Source organism: Podarcis raffonei, chromosome 2 (assembly GCF_027172205.1).
Source record: "Podarcis raffonei isolate rPodRaf1 chromosome 2, rPodRaf1.pri, whole genome shotgun sequence".
NCBI lineage: Eukaryota > Metazoa > Chordata > Lepidosauria > Squamata > Lacertidae > Podarcis > Podarcis raffonei.
This window is the reverse complement of record NC_070603.1, coordinates 82,574,365-82,597,576: the sequence shown is the minus strand read 5'-3', so window position 1 is coordinate 82,597,576 and position 23,212 is coordinate 82,574,365. Positions and strand designations below refer to the sequence as shown.

The window sequence follows — 23,212 nt, the reverse complement described above, 5'->3', positions numbered from 1 at the left end:
AGGCTGCCATCAGATAATGTAATGGGCTTTGGCTGCAGTCTTCAAACCACTTACCCTTAAGTAGTCTCCATCATCTTACTATGCTTGACCCACAGGTTTCAGGACTGTAGCCAATGCCTGTCATCAGAAGCCCGCATGTGCAATGGAAAATGTCCCTGTGCATGGCAGGCTTCCCTTCTCATAGCAGAAAACTGGAAGGGCCTGCACACATGGAGTCCCATGGATCTTTTGGAATGCTGCCTTGTGTTTATAAAAGCAAAGAACATATTTGTTAATGTCGCCATGAATACAAAGTGTGCTTACCCTTTGTTGTTAGATCTGAATGCCACCAATTGCATAGATTAAATTCCACCAGAAACCTAAACCACAAAAGATCAAATATATCAAATGATTACATCTGGCATGTTCATACCATTAGCTGTCAGTAACAGGATTCCTTTCATTCTATTCAAAATAAAGATAAATGTAGCTTAAGATGAACTCTTTTCTAACTGTTGTTAATTTTAACCCAGTTGACGATCCTGCCACTCCAAGTTCTGCTAAAATTGGTATTCCATTGTATAATCAAGAGATTCCATAGGTAAAACTTCTCATAGTTTCTAGTGTTTGGCAGTCTTCAGCTATCTTAATTTTCAGATAAGTTGCAGAGTTATTTTTCAGTACGGTCTATTTTGATTCTCTAATTAAAAATAATATGTAGATTGAACTTTCATTGCTACTGTATTAAAATTCCATTGCTATGGTACAAGCCTTCATTAGTAAGGTAAAGGGACCCCTGACCATTAGGTCCAGTCGTGGCCGACTCTGGGGTTGTGGCGCTCATCTCGCTTTACTGGCCGAGGGAGCCGGCGTACAGCTTCCGGGTCATGTGGCCAACATGACTAAGCTGCTTCTGGCGAACCAGAGCAGCGCACGGAAATGCTGTTTACCCTCCCGCCGGAGCGGTACCTATTTATCTACTTGCACTTTGGTGTGCTTTCAAACTGCTAGGTTGGCAGGAGCAGGGACCGAGCAACAGGAGCTCACCCTGTCACGGGGATTCGAACCGCCAACCTTCTGATCGGCAAGTTCTAGGCTCTGTGGTTTAACCCACAGCACCACCCGCGTCCCTTTACAAACCTTCATTGCTATGGTATAAAAGAAGAAATGATGACATTATTCCAATTCTAGCCTTCATTCTACGCTATGGTATGACACTGGCATCCTAGATGTTACTGGACTTCAACTCCCATCAGCCCCAACCAATTTGATCTATGGTCAGGGATGATGGAAGTTGTAGTCCAGCATCCATCCTTGCTATAAAAAACAATATGTTTTTGATCATAACTATGTAGGGTGCAGATTGCTTTGTTCAACTTGATCTTAGTGATCACCAAGTTTTGATTTTGAATTTTACAAAGATTTTCATTGGCAATTAGCAAACACACCCACACATTTTTTTTCTTTGCTCCTTTCAAGAAATTCAGCTTTAAAACTGCATGCTGGGAGTCTGCAAAACCAGGTCAATCATATATTCCTTGGTCTGCAGATGAGATTATAATAAAAATGTTAAAGGTGTTTTGTGCAATCTTAGTGTGGTTGAACTGCTTAGGAGCACTGCCTACTCAAGCGTTTGTCCATTTTCATTTTAAATATTATTAGATAATGACAATAATTTATTATAATCCAAGAAACACAGACAGAGCTCGCATAAGCTTCACGTGTGACAGCCTATGTGTTTGAATCCCCTATGAAACTGCAGAACAGAAGATCCTCTGAAAAAGGATACTTGGTTGGGAACAGCCCACCCAAGCAGCACTGGAAACAGCCAAATATTCATATTAGATTTAACTGCAAGCACAATAATAAATTTAGTTTGCATGTTGGAAATGACTACATCACAAAAACAGGTTTTAAGCATGTTCTGAAATTATGCACAGGAGATTTGAAAATCGATGCAAATTGCTGTATACATGAAAAAACATGCAAGATGGAAAGGTACAAATAATCTTCAAATCTTAGTAAGTGTTACTTACAAGACAAGTTCAGTCACAATCCATTTTATTGCAGCAAAGAAAGCTTTATAAGGCTGGAGAGAAGCAATTTGTTTAATCAAAAGACTAGAATATATAATATTTAAGTGTACCAAGTGATGGATTTATGTAACATTTCAAGAACATATAGTCTTTTGGTGGTAAATACCACCCCTTCAAGATTTTGTGGTTCAGTTAGTTTTGTAATACATTTTTTAACAAATGAGGATCAATATAATCAGAAGGGAATTGAATAAAAGGGATATTTGATTTTTTTTATTGTTCAGTGGCTACTATTTCCCAGGCTTGAGCAGATTCTGGGAAGTGCAAAGATCTGGAGGAAGGATGAGGAATCTACTAGTGGATACATTTTGTCAGAGGAAAAGACACCACCAGACATCTCCCAGTGATGACGTCTACCTGAAATGATTAACTCTGAAACCTAATGTACAGCAGTAAGTGAAATGAAAAAGTAGAAAACAAAACCTTGTATATTTCTTTACCTTACTTTTTCCATTCTAAAAAGAACATGATGGATCATAAAACAGTGGAGCTAAGGATTTCTAATGAAGGTTAGGCAGAGGCAGAAAACAAAAATTTTTCCATTGCGACTTTTTTCCTTTTTATTTTGCTTCTGAAGAAAAATCACCCAAAACTGAAGAAAATACTTAAGTCTATTTCTCAGTTCTTTCAAAACATTCAATCATAAGCCAAAAAATATTCCATTTCATTCTGTATAATAAACGGTGAAGGTTTGGTTTGCTTCCATCACTTTGTGTTTTCAAATTTAAGAAATGGTAGGTACAAAACTAAGCTTCCTTTTCTACAGAGCTTCATAATTTTACAGAATTCTACTCATATTCTGTTGACAATTTCAGCAACCATCACACTGAAGACTAATAAATAGGCAAGGATTCTATTGCAAGTGAATTAAAAATATTCATGCTATATAACTGCCATTTTGCGGTGAGATCTAGTTGTGGCGGTCGGCTTTCACGATGAAAATATGCTTGTGCAATGGGGCTACCAGTTTTTCTTTCCCCCCCCTCCAGTCCTCCCTGAACCCAAACAATCTGCTCCCCTTCCATTCATTAACCATACTCACAAATCTTGCAGAAAATCCTGAGGCTCAAAATACAGTAGGCCTCTCTCTTTATAATTTTAATAAAGGTGCATCTGGAGGAAGAACCCTTTTTGTAGGTCTACAAGTTAGATGCTTAGAAAATGAATCTATTGTTCATTAATGGCTGAAGTGTTGTTGGTTTTAATGTTAAGCTGTGGGCTATTGAAATTCCCCTCATAATTGAAAATATAGCAAATGTTTATAGGCAATTTACAAACTCCAGAAAGCAGGTGTTCATAACAGACAAAGACAGCGACAAAGCTTTAGTGCTAGTCTGGGAGAAAATGCTACTGTAGAGTGTTCTGAAATGGCAAATATGGATCACACTGGGTGGTATGCAACACTAGTCCTACTCAGAGTAGACCCATTGAAGTTAGGTTCATTATTTTCAGTGGGTCTACTCTGAGGAGGGCTAAGATGAATACAACCCATTTGCCTTGATTTATTCCAAACCATTTTTCTCGTGATATGGAATAGCGCTGAAAGGCAATCTGAGAAGGCTTCTGAGGCTTCTGAGAAGACTTGTAACATAAAGATGACACACATATACTGCATTTCCTCTCTCTCTCTCTCTCTCTCTCTCTCTCTCTCAGCAACAATGCAGGGATGTTCATGTTAAGTGTACTTACATCCAGTAGGCTATGGGCGCTGTCGCTACTTTCTTTGGTTGTTTTGCACATGGCTTGGTAGTCATAAAGAGTAATTCTAGAGAGAAGAATAGAAAAAAAGGCTTGAGTAGAAGAAAGAAAACACATCTGGGGAAAACCGGGTGAAATACAACAGGACTTGCCCACAAGGCAAGTAGAACAAATAAACATTTAAAAGGGAGCAATGGGGTTAGAAAGGATCATTAATACATATTCCAGATAAAGAAGAATAAAAGGCAAAGGGGAAGAAAATACTGTAAAGTCTGTAAGTATTCAATAAAGCTGTGAGATTTTTTAAAAATAGGTATAATTAGAAACACTACAGACACAGAAAACAAAATGGGGGGGGGGGGAGAGACGAAGAAGGCAAGGAAATGGGTAGAATGCACTCCATGTAATGCTAAGACAGCTAACCCTTGGTCCAAAATTAAGGGCCAAAGCTCATTAAGATTCAGTTAGTTTCAAAGGGAAAGAGAAATGTGTGCTTAAATCTCTACCATTATAAATCAATGGGACTCAAAAGTGTTTAACTTTGGGTTTGTCACAGTCCTGTGGTTGAATTTTGGCTTTAGAAATCATTTCCAAAGCAAGGAGACTGAAATATTCTTGCACTTCCATTTTTTGTGGCCTCCTAAGGTGTAGGTGGTTGAGTTTCAGCCAGAGGAGTTTTCATTACTTCAACCTAAAGTATATAGACAGTTCTACCAAATAAGCCATATTTACACTTATAAATGAGCCTTGATCAGCACAAGGTGGACTGGCACATGACTTCTGCAAAATACAGAGGAAGGTAGCAACCGAGTGATGAAGGAAAGTTTTCAACTATTTGTCCATTTCGTCTATTCATTTTACATTTCATAAAAGCGGTTCAAGCACAGACCTCGTCTGCGGTAGTTTTATGATGCTGTTTTATGGTGAAGTAAGAAGAGTGGTGGTTTGGAATATGGGAGAGTCAGATTTAAATGTCCATAAAGATTATACATTGAGGTGCTACATTTAAAAAATGGTTTGAAATGTGACTTTCTTCATACTTAAACGTATTTTTTTAAAAAATAGGACCCACAATATGACAATATTTGCAGAACTATCTTCATGAAGCTCAATGCTGACTACATTCAGCTACAAGACCTACAGTTTTAGAATTGCCATTCTAACACAAGTAGTTTCTCTTCTTCCCCACAAGTCATTTTGGACTCACAGCTGTCCATGGAGGCGCAGGTTAACTCTGTGTCCAGGGCAGCTGTCTACCAGCTCCACCTGGTACGCAGGCTAAGACCCTACCTGCCCGCGAACTGTCTCGCCAGAGTGGTGCATGCTCTAGTTATCTCACGCTTGGACTACTGCAACACGCTCTACGTGGGGCTACCTTTGAAGGTGACCCGGAAACTGCAATTAATCCAGAATGCGGCAGCTAGACTGGTGACTGGGAGTGGCCGCCGGGACCACATAACACCGGTTCTGAGAGATCTGCATTGGCTCCCAGTACGTTTCCGAGCACGATTCAAAGTGTTGATGCTGACCTTTAAAGCCCTAAACGGCCTCGGTCCTGTATACCTGAAGGAGCGTCTCCACCCCCATCGTTCAGCCCGGACACTGAGATCCAGCGCTGAGGGCCTTCTTGCGGTTCCCTCATTGCGAGAAGTGAGGCTACAGGGAACCAGACAGAGGGCCTTCTCGGTAGTGGCGCCCGCCCTGTGGAATGCCCTCCCATCAGATGTCAAAGAGATAAATAATTACTTGACATTCAGAAGACATCTTAAGGCAGCCCTGTTCAGGGAAGTTTTTAATATGTAACCCTGTACTGTTTTTAACACTGATTGGGAGCCGCCCAGAGTGGCTGGGGAAACTCAGCCAGATGGGCGGGGTATAAATAATAAATTATTATTATTATTATTATTATTATTATTATTATTATTATTATTATTATTATATGTTGCAGAGGCTGAATATGTCACAGTGGACAATTTGCCACAGGTCTCTGTGACCTAGAGGGGAAAGAAAGAAAGCCATTCGGAGTTGGATTAGCCCTTTGGCTAAGAACAGATGTATGAATGGAAATATGACTGTTATAGAATGAACAAGTTTGTTTGGGGAGGTATGTGGAGCTGGATATTATACAAATGGTTCTGTTGTGCCTCTGAAACAAGTGAAAGAAACACAAAGTATGCCTTTTTTTAGCCAAAGGTGCTCAATGTACATTATAGAAGAGGCAGAAATGTACAATGGGTGAAGCGCTCCTTAGCCAACACTACCTGCTAGATCAGCAGAAATTGTGTTTAGAAAGGGGTATGTTAATACCTAAAACTGTAGAGTTGCAAGGGACCACAAGGGTCATCTAGTCCAACCCCCTGCAGTGCAGGAATCTTTTGCCCAACATGAGGCTCGAACCCACAATCCTAAGGTTAAGAACATCATGTTCTACCATCTGAATTACCTGCTGCCTGTAACATTACATAACATTGGTAGGGATGGGTAGTACAGTAAAGGAAAGGCACTCACTACAGTTAAAGCAGTAGCTCCCAGTAGGTGGTCTATTGGCTAAGGAAAAACAGTGTTATGACCTTGGCTCTCTTCGCCTCTCCATTTCTCATTGCCAAACTGGAACAGGATACCATATGGGACTTAAAAGTAACATAATTCATGGGTTACAGTTGAAGGCCCGGTGTCCAAATGATCATTATAGAAGAGGCTGTACTGAACATTTGTCCACATTATAGCAGCAAATTGCAATAACATATTTAGAAAACTTTTCCCATGGTACGCAATACTGCTGTCTGACTTTCCTGTTCCTTATCCAATTGTTGTCTCTGGCACAATGCCCCTTGGCCTTTTCCAATCTCTCCATGTAATGCATCACAATATGAAGATATACGTGGCTTCACTGTTCTTCTATATGATTAACACATTAATATTATAGGGATATCTTTGTACAAGAATGTGATGGATCTCGTGTCGGTGCAAGTGGCCTTCTGGTTGTTGTTTTCTCTCTGGGCCAAAGGCAGATAAGAGAGTACGGGAATGTTTACTTTTGCTATCCTCTCAAAATCTTCTAATATGTTCATATACCTGAAGAAATGCCTCCACCCCCATTGGACACTAAGGTCGTCCTCTGAGGGTCTTCTGCTAGTTCCCTCACTGCAAGAAGTTACGTTACAGGGAACCAGGTAGAGGGCCTTCTTGGTAGTGGCACCCTCCCTGTGGAATGCCCTCCCTTCAGATGCCAAGGAGATAAAGAATTACACAACTTTTCAAAGACATCTGTAGGCAGCCCTGTATTGGGAGGTTTTTAACGCTTGGTGTTTTTATTATATTTTTAGATATGTCATGAACTGCCCAGAGTGGCTGGGGAAACCCTGCCAGAAGAGCAGGGTATAAACAATAAAATTATCATCATCATCATCATCATCATCATATTACAGAGCAGTTCAAAAAAGCTGGTGGTGGGGAGATTCCACCACAGAGGAGCCGCTACTTCCTAAGTCCTGCTGGCTCACTGCAGCCAGGGAGAAAGAGGAGTGCCTGCACGAGAGTGGCCTTTTCCATTCCCAGTTCCCATTCAGTTCCTAATGAGACAGAAAACAGCCATAACAGCTCCAGAGCTGGCAGAAGATGCCAGGGGAAGATGCCAGGGGAAGAAGGGGACTTTGGATCCATTCCAAAGTGTCCCCTGATCCATCCCTGACACACCCCATTTGTGGACAAATTGTTCGTGGAGCACTCACCGTGGAAGATCAATGGCTCCAGAGCTCTCCACCACCATACCAGGGAAGCCTCTGCCTGCGGATCTCCCTCTTCACCCACAGAACAGGGTGCCCACAGCATCCCACAGCCCCTCAGCCACCCTCCCAGAAAGCATAGGATTGCTTATTACTTGTCCAGTGCAGTCCTGTACATATCTATTCCAGAGGGAGTATCCACTAGTTCATTGTCAGCTAAGTGGCTACAGACTGCAGCCTTAATTGCCTATTTTATTATTGTTTGTTTAAAATTACATAGCAAATGACCCAGAGTAAATATTATGAAGGGGGTGGGGACATAAATATCTTATATAAATAAGCAATAATCATTCTTGGTGAATTTAAACTCTGCTATAATCGGAGAAATGTGCTTGTTTTCACCCCATTGTTTAAAAACTAATACACCTGAAATCCATTTCATAAGATCCCAAAAAGATCCTACTGGATCAGGCCAATGGCCCATCTTGTCCAGCGTCCTATTCTCACATTGGCCAACTAGATGCCTGTGGGAAGCCCACAAATACTTGTAAACTAAATGCTGCAACACAGGCTTCACCAGCCTGGTGCCCTCCAGATTTTGGTGGCATGGCAGTGCTGGTTGGGGCTGATGTGAGCTGAAGTCCAAAATTCATGGAGGGCACCAAGTTGGGGAAGGCTACTGCAGAAGAATAACTTCCAGATTATCACCCCTTCTTGTAATGATTGTGTATCTTTTGAGTATCTACATTTTACAGATAGCCGTTTCCTCTTTTGCTGATTATAGCTAAAGAACACACTAACTATCTGCTTTCCCTCTGAACTAAATTTAAATCCATAAAACTGGCCCAGCCCAAGCCTTGGGCTGTGCACCACTGCACTTAGCTTCTGTGCTTTATTTTAGCAACTGATAATAATATGTCTGAGTGTTTCTGACATCACTGTGCTAACTGCCTGCAACCTTGTCATTATCAATGACCATGGGATAGTTTCTCTGTGTATCAGGCAAAAAGTCAGGTAAAACACATTCATGAGAAACTTGTTCCTGGAAGTAATGCCATAGAACTTTTTTTAGCGACTTAACATGCATCCTTTTAGAGCAAAACACCTTGAGACAAAACCGACTCTTTTATAGACAATTTCCTGATATAGTAAAAATCAAGGTTTGAACTCTGCAATGGATTACAAGGAGAAAAGAAAAGCTGTCTGAAGTCAATTTAACTTCAAAGGATTACCAGCAGCTCAGGTTATGCCAGCAAATTATAACAATGTTTGCCCTGGGATGCTCTGTAGGCATCTCACATTTCAATGCAAAGTGTTCAGTTACATTCTCAAAGAGATATTCATGTGACTTACATGAATGGAAGGTCTTTACTTTGAGGAAAGTATGATATTTACCCTTGGACAGTTATTCAAAATATTCAATACATTTGAAAAACTCAAACTGGCAGTACAAAAATTTATCAATATAACATTATGGTCCAATTCTAGAGAACTACTGTCCATTGATTTTTAGGTTAGCATCATGTCTGGAAGCATATTGTGCCACATCTTTCTCAGAAGAACATAAAATGCCCCAATAAAAAATTGTCAGATCAAAGCGACTGCATGGAAAGGGAATTCTGTTCCTAGAAACAGGAAGAACATTTGGCTTCCACGCCATATAAACCTCCTAAAATGCACGTGATTCAGTTTTAAGGATAGCAAGCCTACGTAGTCACTTCATGCCTTTAAAGATTCATTCCAATTTGCTCACAATACATGAAACACGGTGGTTTTATTTTGGAAGAATATATGCACTGTGTACATTTCACAAGAGGGAGAAACATTTCTTTTCCACCAGAGACTAGTTAGCATCTTGGCTTTATTGAAATGGAAAGAACTAACATTTGACAATATGTATACTTTACACTGTCCAGTTGAAACTCCTCCAATGTTTTATAAATGTTCACATTTACACCTGCCGTGGATTTTAGTAGTAATGGGTGAAATCACAGGCTTGGGTCCATAAGTCTGACAGAATTCCACTCAGGAAATGCTCCTGCCCAGGGAAGAGGGGGGAGTCTATTTTCATCAGTTCCTCATACCCTCCCTTCTCAAAATCCTGAAAAATGAGAGTTGGAAGTACAGTGTGGGACATGGCACAAAGGGGGGAACAGTGTGGGACATGGCACAGTGTGGGACATGGCACAAAGGGGGGAAACTACCACCCTCCTTCCAGAAGGATCCTCCACTAGATCTCAGCCCCTTCCATTCACGTAAGAGACACTCTGGATCCAACTCATGAGCATTATCACCAAGTGCTGCAGATGTGCTTTAAGTGGTGGATAGGTGTCATTGTGACCCATGAGTTTTCCCCTTCCAGATCTCAGGGGTTTGGGATTATGCATATGTTAAAATTGGCGTGTGTGTATGGGGGGGGGTTACTCCCTTCCAGCTCTTCATTAGTCAATTAAAAAATGTTGAATGTAGAGTAGATGTAGTCATATCCATTTTCCACAGCAACTGGGAAAATAGTCCAGCTGGAAGCTTCCTGCAAAACATGATTACAATGGCAAAAAAAAACCAACCCAAACCAATCAACAACAACAAAGAAACCAAAACAAACCCTCTACTGATGTCTTCTAACTATCCATTTTGTAATGTATTAAGGCTTAGACATCTGCCTATATGGAAACCCAGACAACAGATAGCACTATAAACTGGATGCAAACTCCAGCAGCAATACTGGTGCAGTAAATAAAAAGGAGAAAAAAAGAAAAATGCTCATAAGAAGAACATTTTGCATAAGCAACATGATTTGAGACTGGTCTTGTAATATGACAATTCTGTAACATTTTGATACAAACTAAGTTTATCTGAACACACCACTGCAACACTTTAAGCACCAGGGTGCCCATTAGTTATTATATTGTTAAGCTCTCTGAAAGGGGAGCTTTCAAAATGCATCCATCCTAGGTGAAAATATTCCTTAATCCAAAATGTGTAGGAGATGGTTGTGGCTATTCAGTGTCACGCCGTATACATGCTCAGAGGCACTCCCAACTATCTAGACTTTGCAACTTCCAGCCTTAGGTGCCGTTCATTGCAACCAAGCCTGAAAAGAAGGGGAATCAGAGCCAAACCACAAGTACAAGCCTCCTGTGACATTTTGGCTGCTTCTATTTGACTAGGTTTCCCTGTATCCACAACAATGTTTTTGTCATTTAGTCGTGCCCGACTCTTCATGACCCCATGGACCAGAGCTCACCAGGCACTCCTGTCTTCCACTGCCTCCCGCAGTTTGGTCAAACTCATGTTAGTAGCTTCGAGAACACTGTCCAACCTTCTCGTCCTCTGTCGTCCCCTTCTCCTTGTGCCCTCAATCTTTCCCAACATCAGAGTCCTTTCCAGGGTGTCTTCTCTTCTCATGAGGTGGCCAAAGTACTGGAGCCTCAGCTTCACGATCTGTCCTTCCAGTGAGCACCCAGGACTGATTTCCTTAAGAATGGATACGTTTGATCTTCTTGCAGTCCACGGGACTCTCAAGAGTCTCCTCCAGCACCATAATTCAAAAGTATCAATTCTTCGGCGATCAGCCTTCTTTATGGTCCTGCTCTCACGTCCACAATAATAGCCCCTGTTAATTGGAAGCCATGTGAGGCAAGCCGGTGATGTTGTTCATTCTCTTCACTACTGTGGGGCCTTTCTTTTTTGGGGAGGGGTGAGCAGCACAGGTGTTGGAAATGACCACATTGTGTACTTGACATCTCTCACATGGTTCCTGTTTAGAGCAGTTACTGCTGCAGCATGTGGAACTGCCAGCCAGGTTGTTGCAGCCATTTAGATGAATAGGCCCTAAGTGACTATTCATAGCTTTGACAAAGGAAGGGGGACTGCAGAAAAGTCTATGTTGCAGCTGGGCTATTTTAAAGACCTCTGCTGTTTGCCTGATTTCTCCCAGTCTACAACAAAAATTATCTGCTTTGCAGAGAGGGAAGAGGCAGGTGGGTTACTTAGGAAAATTACCCTATTTGGGATTTATCTCCTTTTTAATTGCCAGCTCCTGTTGTGTAAATAACCACCTCATTTTCTTTGTGTGCTGTCTTCAGGATGGAACTTGGTTGTTCTCAGCGTATTAACTTTTCAATCAATGAGCCGTCTCAAATTAGATACCAAGGCTATAAAAGGGGCTACACCCACTTTAGCTTTAGTCAGTCTTTCCCTAACTTTCCCTAACTCAGTATAATGCTCTACAACATATTACATGACAAAAATATAAGCCATGTGTGCATGAAGGTCTGTTTGTTTGCTTTTTAAAAACGTTAACACATTACAGTGGTACCTCGCAAAACGAAATTAATTCGTTCTGCGAGTTTTTTCGTCTTGCGAATTTTTCGTCTTGCGAAGCACGGATTCCCATAGGAATGCATTGAACACTCTTGTTCACGAAAACACGTGCCATAAAAAATATGTTAAATGTGCTACAAAGTTCTTTCTTCTTTGTGCTGCAAACAACTGATACAGCTATTCCTCTGGAAGCTTTTCTTAACGGTTTTAAGAAAAAGGAAACAAACTTGCAAGACGTTTTTGTCTTGCGAAGCAAGCCCATAGGGAAATTCGTCTTGCGAAGCAACTCAAAAAATGAAAAACTCTTTCGTCTTGTGAGTTTTTCGTCTTACGAGGCATTCGTCTTGCGAGGTACCACTGTAGTTATACATTAAAGGTAAAGGGACCCCTGACCATTAGGTCCAGTCATGGCCGACTCTGGGGTTGCGGCGCTCATCTCGCTTTATTGGCCAAGGGAGCCAGCATACAGCTTCCAGGTCATGTAGCCAGCATGACTAAGCTGCATTACTTGCAATAAAATATGGTTGTGGGATGGGATTAGCTTTTCAATATAACTTGGAACTAGATTTCTTAATTTCTGCAGGTATTTTATTTGTTAACTTTAAAAAACATTTCTGTTTCACCTGAACAAAGTCTATCTTGGTTTAGCAATGATTTGACAGTTGTTAGATATTACAGTTCGGGAATATCTATGTGTAATACAAAGGCAAATTCCCCCTGAGTATACCTCTAAGGTCAGTAACTACTTACATCAGAAAGTTAGCTGATGTAAATAAATTGTCTAGCCTCACTGAAGAAACTTTTTTTAGAGAGCTTCCATGCCTCTCCCAACCACTGATCACTGATCAAAAACCAAATTCTTCCAGAGAATATGTATATGGATTTTTCTATGAATGGCCCGCAGAGCAGGAATAGTAGCAAGACAACTAAAGATGGAGGAGTAATGTATTCCGTTTGCATTTAAAGGAGCATCTATGTAATTCAAACGGTATGTGAACCAAAACACAGGTATTTTTCAAAATTTACACTTTACCATTTGTGATATATTCTGTCAACAGAATAATGTGTACAAAAAGGCAACAATTACAATATGGGCTATAGATATTGGTTACAACATAGAATTGTCTGCATGGGAAAAATTATGGGGGCAAACCATGAATTTCTCTGCCTTCTATCTTATTAAGGAAAACCTACAAAAGATGATGTACCAGTGTTCCTTGACACCCAGCAAATTAGTGAAAATGTACAAAAGGGGGTTTCATTTATGCTGGAAGGAAGAGGGAACCCTAATTCATATGTGGTGGGCGTGTAAGTACACTAGAGAGTATTGGGAAATGATTCACATGGAATTTAAAAAGATTGTAAAACTCACATTTCCCAAAAGACTAGAGGGAATAATAGGTGATGACATTCCAAAAAAGGCACTCAATATATTTTTATACACAACCGCTGCAGCTAGAATAGTATATGCGAAAAAACTGAAAGAAGAAGAGTTTTGGCAGAACAAATTGATAGAATACATATAATTAGTAACCATAACCGCGAAACTAAGGAATAAGGATGAGTTAAAGAGACGAGAAGAGTGGAGGTGTTTCAGAGATTAACTTAAGGGTACAATATACAATTTAACGTACAAGTAGGAGTTAACACGTAAGCAGCAGATAACATCAAAAAAGAAGACTTGAGAAGATAATGGGTGAAATATCAGGATATGCAGCAAATCAAGATTTCCATAGAATGCTATCGAGAGATGGACTGAGAAAAGAGTTCAGTGATTGATATTGTATGGTGTGTGTATAAAAACTGTAAAAATTTCATAAATAAAAGCTAAAAAATAAAAACAAACAATGTGTACAAAAAATTCATATACTATTGGAAAGTGTGCTTAATTCATATATTAGCAAAGATATACTAATACAGAGTGTTCATATATTCATATATATGCATATATTAGCAAAGATATACTAATACAGAGTGTAATAAGTTCCATCAGCAGATGTATTTGCAAGGGTGGGGAAAGCCCAGAAAAGTGCACTGGGGGGGGGGTCCATTCATTAAGCCAAAATGGAATGATTGTCTTAGTGTGAACTACTTCTACTACGTTAGTGGAAAGATCCAGTCTGGATTTCTCAAAAAACAAGTCATGCCAGATGAACCTCATTTCTTTTTTACAAGCTGAGTGGATCAGGGAATGCTGTGGGCATAGTGTATCTTGATTTCAGTAAGACTTTTGACAAAGTCCCCCATGATATTCTTGTGGAGAAGCTGGTAAAATGTGGGCTAAATGAGGTAACTTTTAAGCGGATTTATAGCTGGTTGACTGACTGAATCCAAAGCGTGTTCACTAATGGTAACTCCTCATCATGGAAAAAAGTGACAAGTGTGGTGCTTCAGGGTTCTCTGATTGCAACAGCCACAGTTAATGATAACTCTTCCGGGGGTGGGTGGGTTGGTGGAAGAAATACCAACCCAGAGCACTGTGATGCCCACAGGGGAAAGAACCAGGCCCAATGTGATTGTATCTTCACATAAGCCGCCTCAGACAGAAAATCAGGATAGAAATAAAGGAAGCCATTACACAGAAACAAGCAAAATAATTTTTGAACTTGTCTTCCTATGCCTTCATTTTTGTTTGATGACTGCGAAAAGTAGTGGAGAGTAGACTTCTTACCTTTTAAAAGAACCCATTATGAGCAATTTGTTCATCACTGCACCCTCAACCTCACCAAAGAAGTTTCCAGTCTGCAAGAGAAAACATAACCGTGTCCGGAGATTTAAATAAATGCCAATCTATGCTGGCTGCAATGTACCATGGTAGCTCCTATGAAACCATTGGAAGAGTTTTGACAGCTACGTAATGAAGTTTTAAGGGGTAGTTCTCTTTCATAAAAATTGAAAAAGGATTTAACTGTCAGGACACGTTACAGGGATTACAAAATAATCCCTTGAGCAGATGTGAGAGCTTACACAATAGACTGGGGTTCATTGCATAACATCTGATGTTGGAAATAAAATAAAAAATACACTCAAACACTAAAGCTTGTAAAGAAAATACTCTAATCTGAGCATAAACCCATGTGATTAAAAAGCTGCTCCATAAAGATATAAACAGGGTTTGAAAGGATTTCCTAAACAAATCATAAAAAAGTATTTTTTTGTAATTCCTATATGACCTGCTTAAACTGTTTGAAACTACATTTTATCAGACGTATAAATGTTTATATTCTGTTTCTGTATGAATAGCTTCATACTGGGGAGTGCTGCATTATGGTCTTGTTCACTAAATTAAAGAGGCCTGGGATAATGAAGATAAATCTTGGACAGGAAAACAACCGTTTGGGTTATAGGTTTTCTGGGCAATCCCAAAGAGACCCGTTATCTCCCAGGCAGGCCTCTTTCCTGACATACAGTTTCGAAAGCCCCATACATATGTACTGAAGTGTCATTTTGTAGCACAGAAACAACTTGTTCATTAAAAACCCTTGAGTACGTTGCTTCATACAACTGCCCCACCCCCCATGAAATTCCTGCATGCATTCTATCTACTCCTTAAAGGAGTAATCCCAAAATTTCTGTGGGAAGAAAAGGGATGGTGTGGATTCCATGGGTTTTGTTTTAATGAAACCCTGATACCATGGCAAATGATAGACATGGCCTCAAATATGCACCTGGGAGTTTGTTGGCAAAGAAATTACAGGCTAAGCCAAAAACGGAAGCATTCCTCTGCTTAAAGAACAAGCATTGCCTTCTCTACCCGAAAGTATTTGGGTGTGTAAATCTTGCTAGGAGCAAGGAGATCATTTGTACTTTATTGCTTTAATACATCAGGTTCACTGGGGCCCTGCGAGCAATGAATATCAAGAGGCTAAGGGTGTCAGGCATCAAACAGGCCCCAACAACTACACTTTCCTCAGATTCACAAAAATGACAACAACCTATATCATTTCACAAAAAGAAGGAAATCTGATTCTACAACTATGCATCAGTTGCAGTTCAGCTTTAAAGGTTAGCTTTCATCGCATAATAATAAGCTTTGAATAATTTGAAACAATAGTAGAATGATGCAACCAAGCATGTTTAATTTCTGTTGGTTTATATGGGGGGGGGGTATTTAAGCATGTATCGAGACCATGCAGGTTTAGCTGGATAATGTTTCTAGAATTTTCTGCTTTACTGAACTTAATTTGACCTTTCCATTGAAAATTCCATACTAAGAGTTTTCTAGAAAACACAATGCGAGTGCTTCTCTAGTTACCCATAAATGAGGAGTTTTCACAATATCCATGGGATGAAAAATGGAAGAATCCTTGTTTATCTTAAAAGTTACTGTAATTTCAAATATTTTGTGTACCCAATATCCTTTGCCTCTGAGTTGCTAGGACCATTTCCAATGTCCTTACAGACCTCAAAAAACTATGATTAGATATTCAGATTGCATTTCTAGGATATCCAGGAGGGGAAATACACATCAAGACAATGTAACTGTGGCCATTCAACAATATGCTGTCCTCCTGGGTCCTGCACAACTCTAAGGAGATATCTGCCCAATCCTCCTCTGTTCTTTCACATACATTCTCTCTGGTTTGAGTAGTTAACTCAATCTGTTTTAACTTTGCTATGCCAGGGAGTGTATCATAAAGGGGAAATAGGTAGGGTTGCCATATGTCCTCTTTTTCCAGGACCTGTCCTCATTTCTATGGGTATGTAAAATGAGAGTTGTCATAGAGATCCATAGTGAAAAGTAGAAATTGGCAAATATGCCCTCTTTTTTGCTCTTCAAAATATGGCAACTCTAGAAATAAGTGTAGCACTGATCAAGGAAGTCACAGTTAAGGACAAGGATTTTGGGACAGACAAAAGTACAAAACAACTTGTGGAATTCAGTGACTTGAGCTGTGATGGTGCCCATGGTCAAAAAAGAGGAAACACATCAACCAGAAAGGGCACTGATCTGCAGAAATTTGCACATGCTAATTTATGTGTATAGATACAAATTTAGAAATGATTACTATAATGTAAACAGAAATATAATACATCCCCACACAGTGGGGAAAACTATGACCAGGGACCTGTTGTTGGGCAATGGCAAGGCTCCAGCTCTCCCTTCTTACGGTTCTTTATCTTTAAACAGGACTTTGACCAAGCAGAAGACTGCTCTTTGTAAAGTAGGGCTCATGGTTCCCCTAGAAGGCCACTAGTTTAAGTGGCTTTAAAAGGAGATTAGACAAATTCATGGTGGATAAGTTGAAAAATAAATATCTCCCAAGTATCTCAAAAGTATTCCAAAAATATTCAACTATGCAGTCATAGAGTTGTTATCAGTGGATGCTTCTCAATTTAAATATTAAAATTTGATATGTTCTGCAGACTTATGGTCATTGTTTTCATACACTGTTTGATCCAAATTAATTTAGGTCTACGAAGTTACTTCAGCATAGATATGTATTGCCAGAGGCTGCTATATTGGGCCACTGCTAATCCGTATTTTCTGAAGTCATGCATAACAAACCACATTCTACTTGTTCCTAATTCTTCCGGTATATTCATTAAATAACTTGATTTTCTATCCAAAGCCATGGGCAAACTTTAACACTCTATATTAACAGCCATAATTGTATCGCTCATACAGAATTGCTTTATCTTCAAAATGTTAGAACAAACCTTTCAAATTTTTTATTTTTTTGGGGGGGGGGAGACTATCAGAGAAACCTCCCTCTCAAGGTAAAAATTCCTAAAGAGTGACAGACATGTCTGCAGAAAGGGGTTCTATAAATTTAAAATTTTATGAGCTTTAGAGCAGACCCACCCTGCTGTGAGGCAGAAATTATTTCAGACCCCCATAAAGATAGACTACATGCTTTTGGGCAGGGAGGTTGCATTTATTTTTTAATCTTATGCTACTTATTTCCTCAACACAGATCAGACAGAAAACCTAATTTGTATGAAACTGATTTTAAAAAGAGTTTTACACTTACCTGTGTGTAATCTTCTGAAACTAGTATAAATCCATTATTATCAATGAGGTAACAGTTAATATTCTGTAACATAACACAAGTTATGATCAAATGCTTGATTTCAAGAATTAAAGAAGTTCACTGATGAGCTATATAAAGGGGAAATGCTTTATTCATATGCATTGGTAAATGTTCACTGTGGAGATTCTGTCTTTATGTTTCTCATCCAAGCACATAATAGTGATGTTTTCCATCTCTCACAAAAGGCACACTCAACGCAGGTCTGGAGGCCAAACAGCACTTCTCTGAGACTGCACAGTGGTGCAGTTAGTTAATATTAATCTCTAATATATACTTTACACAAGATTGTGGCGTGTTCATTCTTTCAAGAGGGATATAAGGGGACTTACCAGGAATGTAATAGTGAAAGGCTTACACAAGCCTGCAACCAGCTATCTGCTGTGCGTTTAACAGGGGAATGTAAAACTCTGCTAAGTAAAGGAACTTGCTAGCACAACTTAGGAAGGATATGAATAAACAATATATCCTCTCCCGCCTCCCTGAACATTCCCACACTTGTGACCTCCTCAGTTGATGGAAGAGAAGATTTGGAGTGACCTACAAGCCACTCTGGAGGGCTTTGTGCATTACTTCACTTCCTTCAAAATGTAGTAAGCCAGCCCTGACCATCTGCTAAATGGGACCTGAGACCTTTGTCCCAAAGTCCTGTTTTGATGACATCATGGACAGTGAGAGAGGATAAATGCATTGCAATATCCAACAGCATAACGTGGATGGGTGACATGGGCTTGAGGATTTTGCTCCATGGTTTGTAAGAGTTTCCATTCAGGGAAGGAGATGTGCACTCATGGAAGGATTCAAAAGCTTTGGGTCCAATTCATGTTGTGGAGCTCTAGATGTTGGAACATATCTATTTTGCCACAGTGTTTGCAGATGACAGAAGGTGTGCGCATGTATTTGTGGCAATTTGTTAGGGGTGCAAAGTCCCCTGCCCTGCAGATGCTGTGAGCAGTAGGCCTCACCACTCCACAAAGCCCGGCCAGCGGAAGGTGGAAGTTTGGATGGCATCCAAACTGCACAATCTCAGGTAAGGATGCAGTTAAGCACATACCTTGAAATGAACTCATTCTTCTTTTAGTCAACAGCACGGAAGGGAATCTGTAGCCCTCAATATGTTGTTTGACTCCAAATCCTATAATCTGGCCATTTTGGTTGGGGCTGATGGGAGTTGGAGTCCAGCAACACCTGCAGGTTTTCTATCCCTATCTCTGGTCAAGAGCCTTAGCACAATATAAAAGGTATAACCCATTGCTGGGCAGCTTTGGGGAGGAAAAAAAGTTTCAAGAAAATGTTGCTTTATATAAGTAATACCAGGCCAAAACAATGGAAAACTCCACCTTTCTGTACATTTAAAATAATGGCAAAGAGAAGAAAAGCCCACATACTTCTTGGTAATATGTTTGCTTTTTACATAATCATTCCCCCAGCATTCAAGCATACAACCACCACTGGTATGTTCATATGTCCAGGAAAAGCTTTATCACTGGATCTTGTAGATTACCAGTAGATAAATTGACTCTTAGTCCTTTGGTAGTGTTGGTTGAAGGTTGTGTTGCGTATTCATTTGTAAATACATGCTTTAAGAAAATAAAAATGTCTCCAATTTTTACTTGTGTTCACTTTGCAACCCTGCAGGTATTAAATGTTAAGAAAATATCTCCTGCTTACCTCGTCATCACAGCTGATAGAGCATCTCCCATCCAGAGATGTACACTGTAGGAGAATATATTTATCCCATAAGAATACTGTTTTATTTTTTCTGCCATTGAACTTAACAAAGATGCTTGATTTATAAATAATATTAAGAGAGTAAAATGAAACCTATGTGATTCCTACTTGATACTGGGATCTAGTTCTACAACAGACTAAGAGCTGTACCAAGTACTTATTTTACTTTAAAAGATTTCTAATCTACTCTTCATTGCCAGTCCCAGAGCAGGTTACAGTGAGACACAATCACAACACAAAGTCATAATATTCAACAAATTCAATTACATCAGACCCGAGCAGCAAAAAACCAAATCATTAAAACCTATTAAACATACGCTTTTACCATAGATGTGATTCAACTCACATCTCCCACATGTATTAGGGAGGGAGGGTTGTTTGTAAAGAAACCAAACACACTCAGACTCACTCACACAAGTTCACTTGGTCAGGAAAGGACTGGTGGTGGGTTGAGAGGCAGGCTAGAGGTGGGCAAAGAGGAAGAGAGTGAGCCAATCAAAAAAGATTGTGCCTGCAAGGAGAAATGTCTGTCCAAGTATGATGAAAGCATAAGGCAATCAGGTTTGGACTACAAGGGGATAATTAAAATAATTATCTTGCGTGGCTTTGTGAGGCTGCGATCAGACTGTCTGACCCAGCCTCGCAAAGTGGCACGGGGGATGCACTCGCATGCCGGAGCCCAGGGGAGAAGAGAGGTGGTGAGGCTGTTAATGCCCCTCCTCTGCTGCTTCCACTTGACCCAGGAGTGGTGCTGCGGCTGGCTGGTGGCATTGGGCCATTGCACAAGGAAGCGGCCTCCCCACAGTTCCTCGCGTACCAGAGCCCAGTGGAGGAGAGAGGCAGTGATGCTGCCGCAGAGTCTCCACCACTTCCACCCCTCTTCCTCCCTCCTTGGTGGGCAGTAGCAGTAGCTGTGCCTTCCCCTCCCTCTGGGCTTTCAGTTGGTCAGAAATATTGATGTGGAAGATATACCTTGCATTTTGTTAAATCGCCTTCTTAAAAGTGCCTATAGACAGGCTCTGTTTTGCATGCAGTCCTGGTTTGGAGTACCACTTTGGACTTTAATGGATGAGGTGACTGGGGTGACTAAACTGATGGGCTTTATCTAGCAGGGAGTCTTTAGATTTTCTATTTAACCATAATTCATTGAAAACCATTGTTTCATTGGGGAAAAAATGCAGCACAGGTTCTGCCAAGATCTTTACCTCTTCTTCTCTTCGTGGGATAAAGCTATCCAATACCCAATTGTAACATACCTGTCTACTAGCAGTCCAAAATTTCCTCTGGAAAAACTCAAGTTTCATCTGGATACCAACAGCTGGTGAAATAATAAAGAACAGGGGTTTGTTTTGTAGGCTTTTTATGCTTTCATTTAATAATTTACAATTCAATGCTTTTTAAAACTGGAAACAATTGTAAAAAGAAAGAAAGAAAATCTCTCAGGGTTAACACCTCAGAAGGAACGTGGACAACAAATAGAAATCAACATGCAACTCTGCAAATAAGGTAAGCCCAACCTGAGGATACAAACTGACTTCTGCTTTCAATTCTAAATGCATTTATGTAGAATTAACATTTTTTTTCAGTGGAACTGACTTCTACGCAGATTTGCTTAGCTTTTGCAGCCACACAGCCATTTCTTGTGGCTGTCTCCACTGTGGGCTTACTCTCAAGTGCCATAGTTAAGGCTAAGGGGACCATAAAACATTGAAAGAGCTACTAGTGCATCTTGCTTGACCTGCTTCCTCTCCAAGCTAAATTCCTACACTAGTCTTTTCCAGTTTGGCGAGGTCCTCTCCCCAACAGGCTATTTATTCAGGGCCCTTTTCTCAGCCTGCTGGCCTTATGCTGTTGACCCTTGTTTTCCCCAGTCTGAATAATTCATTTTAACAGATGATAAAAAACAACAACCACGAGAATACATCTAGTTTGGTGATAGAATACTGATATCAAATTCTAAATTGTTTTATTACATTGGTTCTGCGCAAGTTTGATTCCATGTCTTCCTCATTTTTATTTAATTTATCTCCCCCCCCCCCACGTAAGAAATTTACTTTGGGCAAGGTAAAGCTAGCCTTACGCGACACAGCAGAAGCCAATTGCCCTCAATGCAACTTGCCTTCCGCAAACTGGTAAGGCAAAACAAAAATACTGCAACCATTCATTTTCCGGAACAAGAGGTTTAAAGGCAGGGTCCAGGAATAGTTTCTGAGTAATACCGTGCCAACATATGGGAACTAGATAGAGACGGCTACTTTCCAATTGGCATGAAAATGTCTCTTGTGGTGGCTGGAAAGTGTGAAGAGCCAGTAATCTGTTGGCTTCATCCATGTGGGGAACTGTTATCATGCTCCTTCAGCCACTTGGAAATGCAGAGATGAAAAAGCATGATGATGTTGGATTCCACACGTAGCTGGAACCTCTCGTTGAATGGCTCTCCTTGTGGATGAAACACCAACACTGGGTGATATCTGCATGCTAAGGAAGAGGGAGGCAGGTTCCTGGTCCTCCAAACTTCAGCTTCAAGGACTGATAATGTGACATCTGAACTGGGTCTAAATCTCAAATGCAAGCATGTGTTGGAGGGTTGTGTAGTATCCACATCAAGGTACAAAAAACAACAACAAAAAACAAACATCTTTTAACAACCAGCCTACACCCAGCTTATAATGGTAACATTCACAGGCCTTTCCAATGTAAAGACAGACACTATTTAATGGTGTCTGTTCTGCTGACAGAAAGCTCTTTGATCCAGCAAAGCCTTCCATGCATAGAGAGGGGAGGGGAAGGTGAATATTCTCCTCATGCAGCCCCTCCCACGCCCTACCAAAAGAACAAGATCAAAGGGGAAATGAGAAAGCAAGACCAGATCACAAGCTAAGAGTCAGGCCCAAAGAACAAGTCAAAACACACTGGAGACAGAATACCAAGAGAGAGAATACCACGAAAAAGACCACTGAGTCAGGAAGTGCTCTTCCTCCATTTGCTGCTCAGGCGGAGTTAATGGTCAGCCTGGGTGCAGTCAGTTCGGAAGGTTATTCCCTGAGAAGCTTTAGTGATGCTACTGTACATGGGGTGATTTAGTGATGCTACATGGGGCAGTGGTCAGCTCTTCTTAACAAGATTACAGAAATCCACATTGTGAGCAGGTAACAATCTTAGAATTACTCAGGGCTTTTTTCAGCTGGAACTCACAGGAACTCAGTTCTGGCACCTCTCAGGTGGGTGCCATTGCCATTGCAAGAGAACAAGGCAGCTGTTCATGGTGAGTGCTGGCACCTCTTTTTCTAGAAAAATAGCACTGGAATTACTGGCCTTGGAATAAGATGGGGAAAACTTCCCTTACAACAATGTAATACTTTTGAGATCTCATTTTGATGACAGGCTTCACATTCAATATGCAGAAGAGTGGTAAGTTTATAGCGGATAAATCAAAGAGACTTTATGTTTCTTATAACATCCATACTGCATGGGAAGAAATTAAAATCTGTGATGAAACAATTATACAATGGATCATCTAGAAAACATTCCACGTGCAGATTATTTTTCTACTTAATGGTACTGTGCAATGTTTGACTCCAAAGGACAATTCAAACCCTGGGACTGATTTCTGCAAAGCTTAAAT

At 40.4% G+C, this 23,212-nt stretch overlaps 1 protein-coding gene across 3 annotated transcripts in view; it reads right to left on the bottom strand.

The window, feature by feature from the left end:
• CACNA2D3 (calcium voltage-gated channel auxiliary subunit alpha2delta 3) overlaps positions 1-23,212 on the bottom strand; it is a 486,071-nt gene that overhangs the window by 33,813 nt on the left and 429,046 nt on the right. For 2 of the 3 annotated variants that reach the window (XM_053377842.1, XM_053377843.1), the window contains 7 exons: positions 20,844-20,905; positions 19,528-19,572; positions 17,800-17,862; positions 14,496-14,566; positions 3,765-3,840; positions 2,016-2,068; positions 304-359 (listed from right to left, as the gene is read on the bottom strand). In XM_053377842.1, coding sequence (XP_053233817.1) covers positions 304-359; positions 2,016-2,068; positions 3,765-3,840; positions 14,496-14,566; positions 17,800-17,862; positions 19,528-19,572; positions 20,844-20,905 — 426 coding nt within the window. The remainder of the gene's footprint in view (positions 1-303; positions 360-2,015; positions 2,069-3,764; positions 3,841-14,495; positions 14,567-17,799; positions 17,863-19,527; positions 19,573-20,843; positions 20,906-23,212) is intronic. The other variant, XM_053377844.1, reaches the window with a different exon arrangement.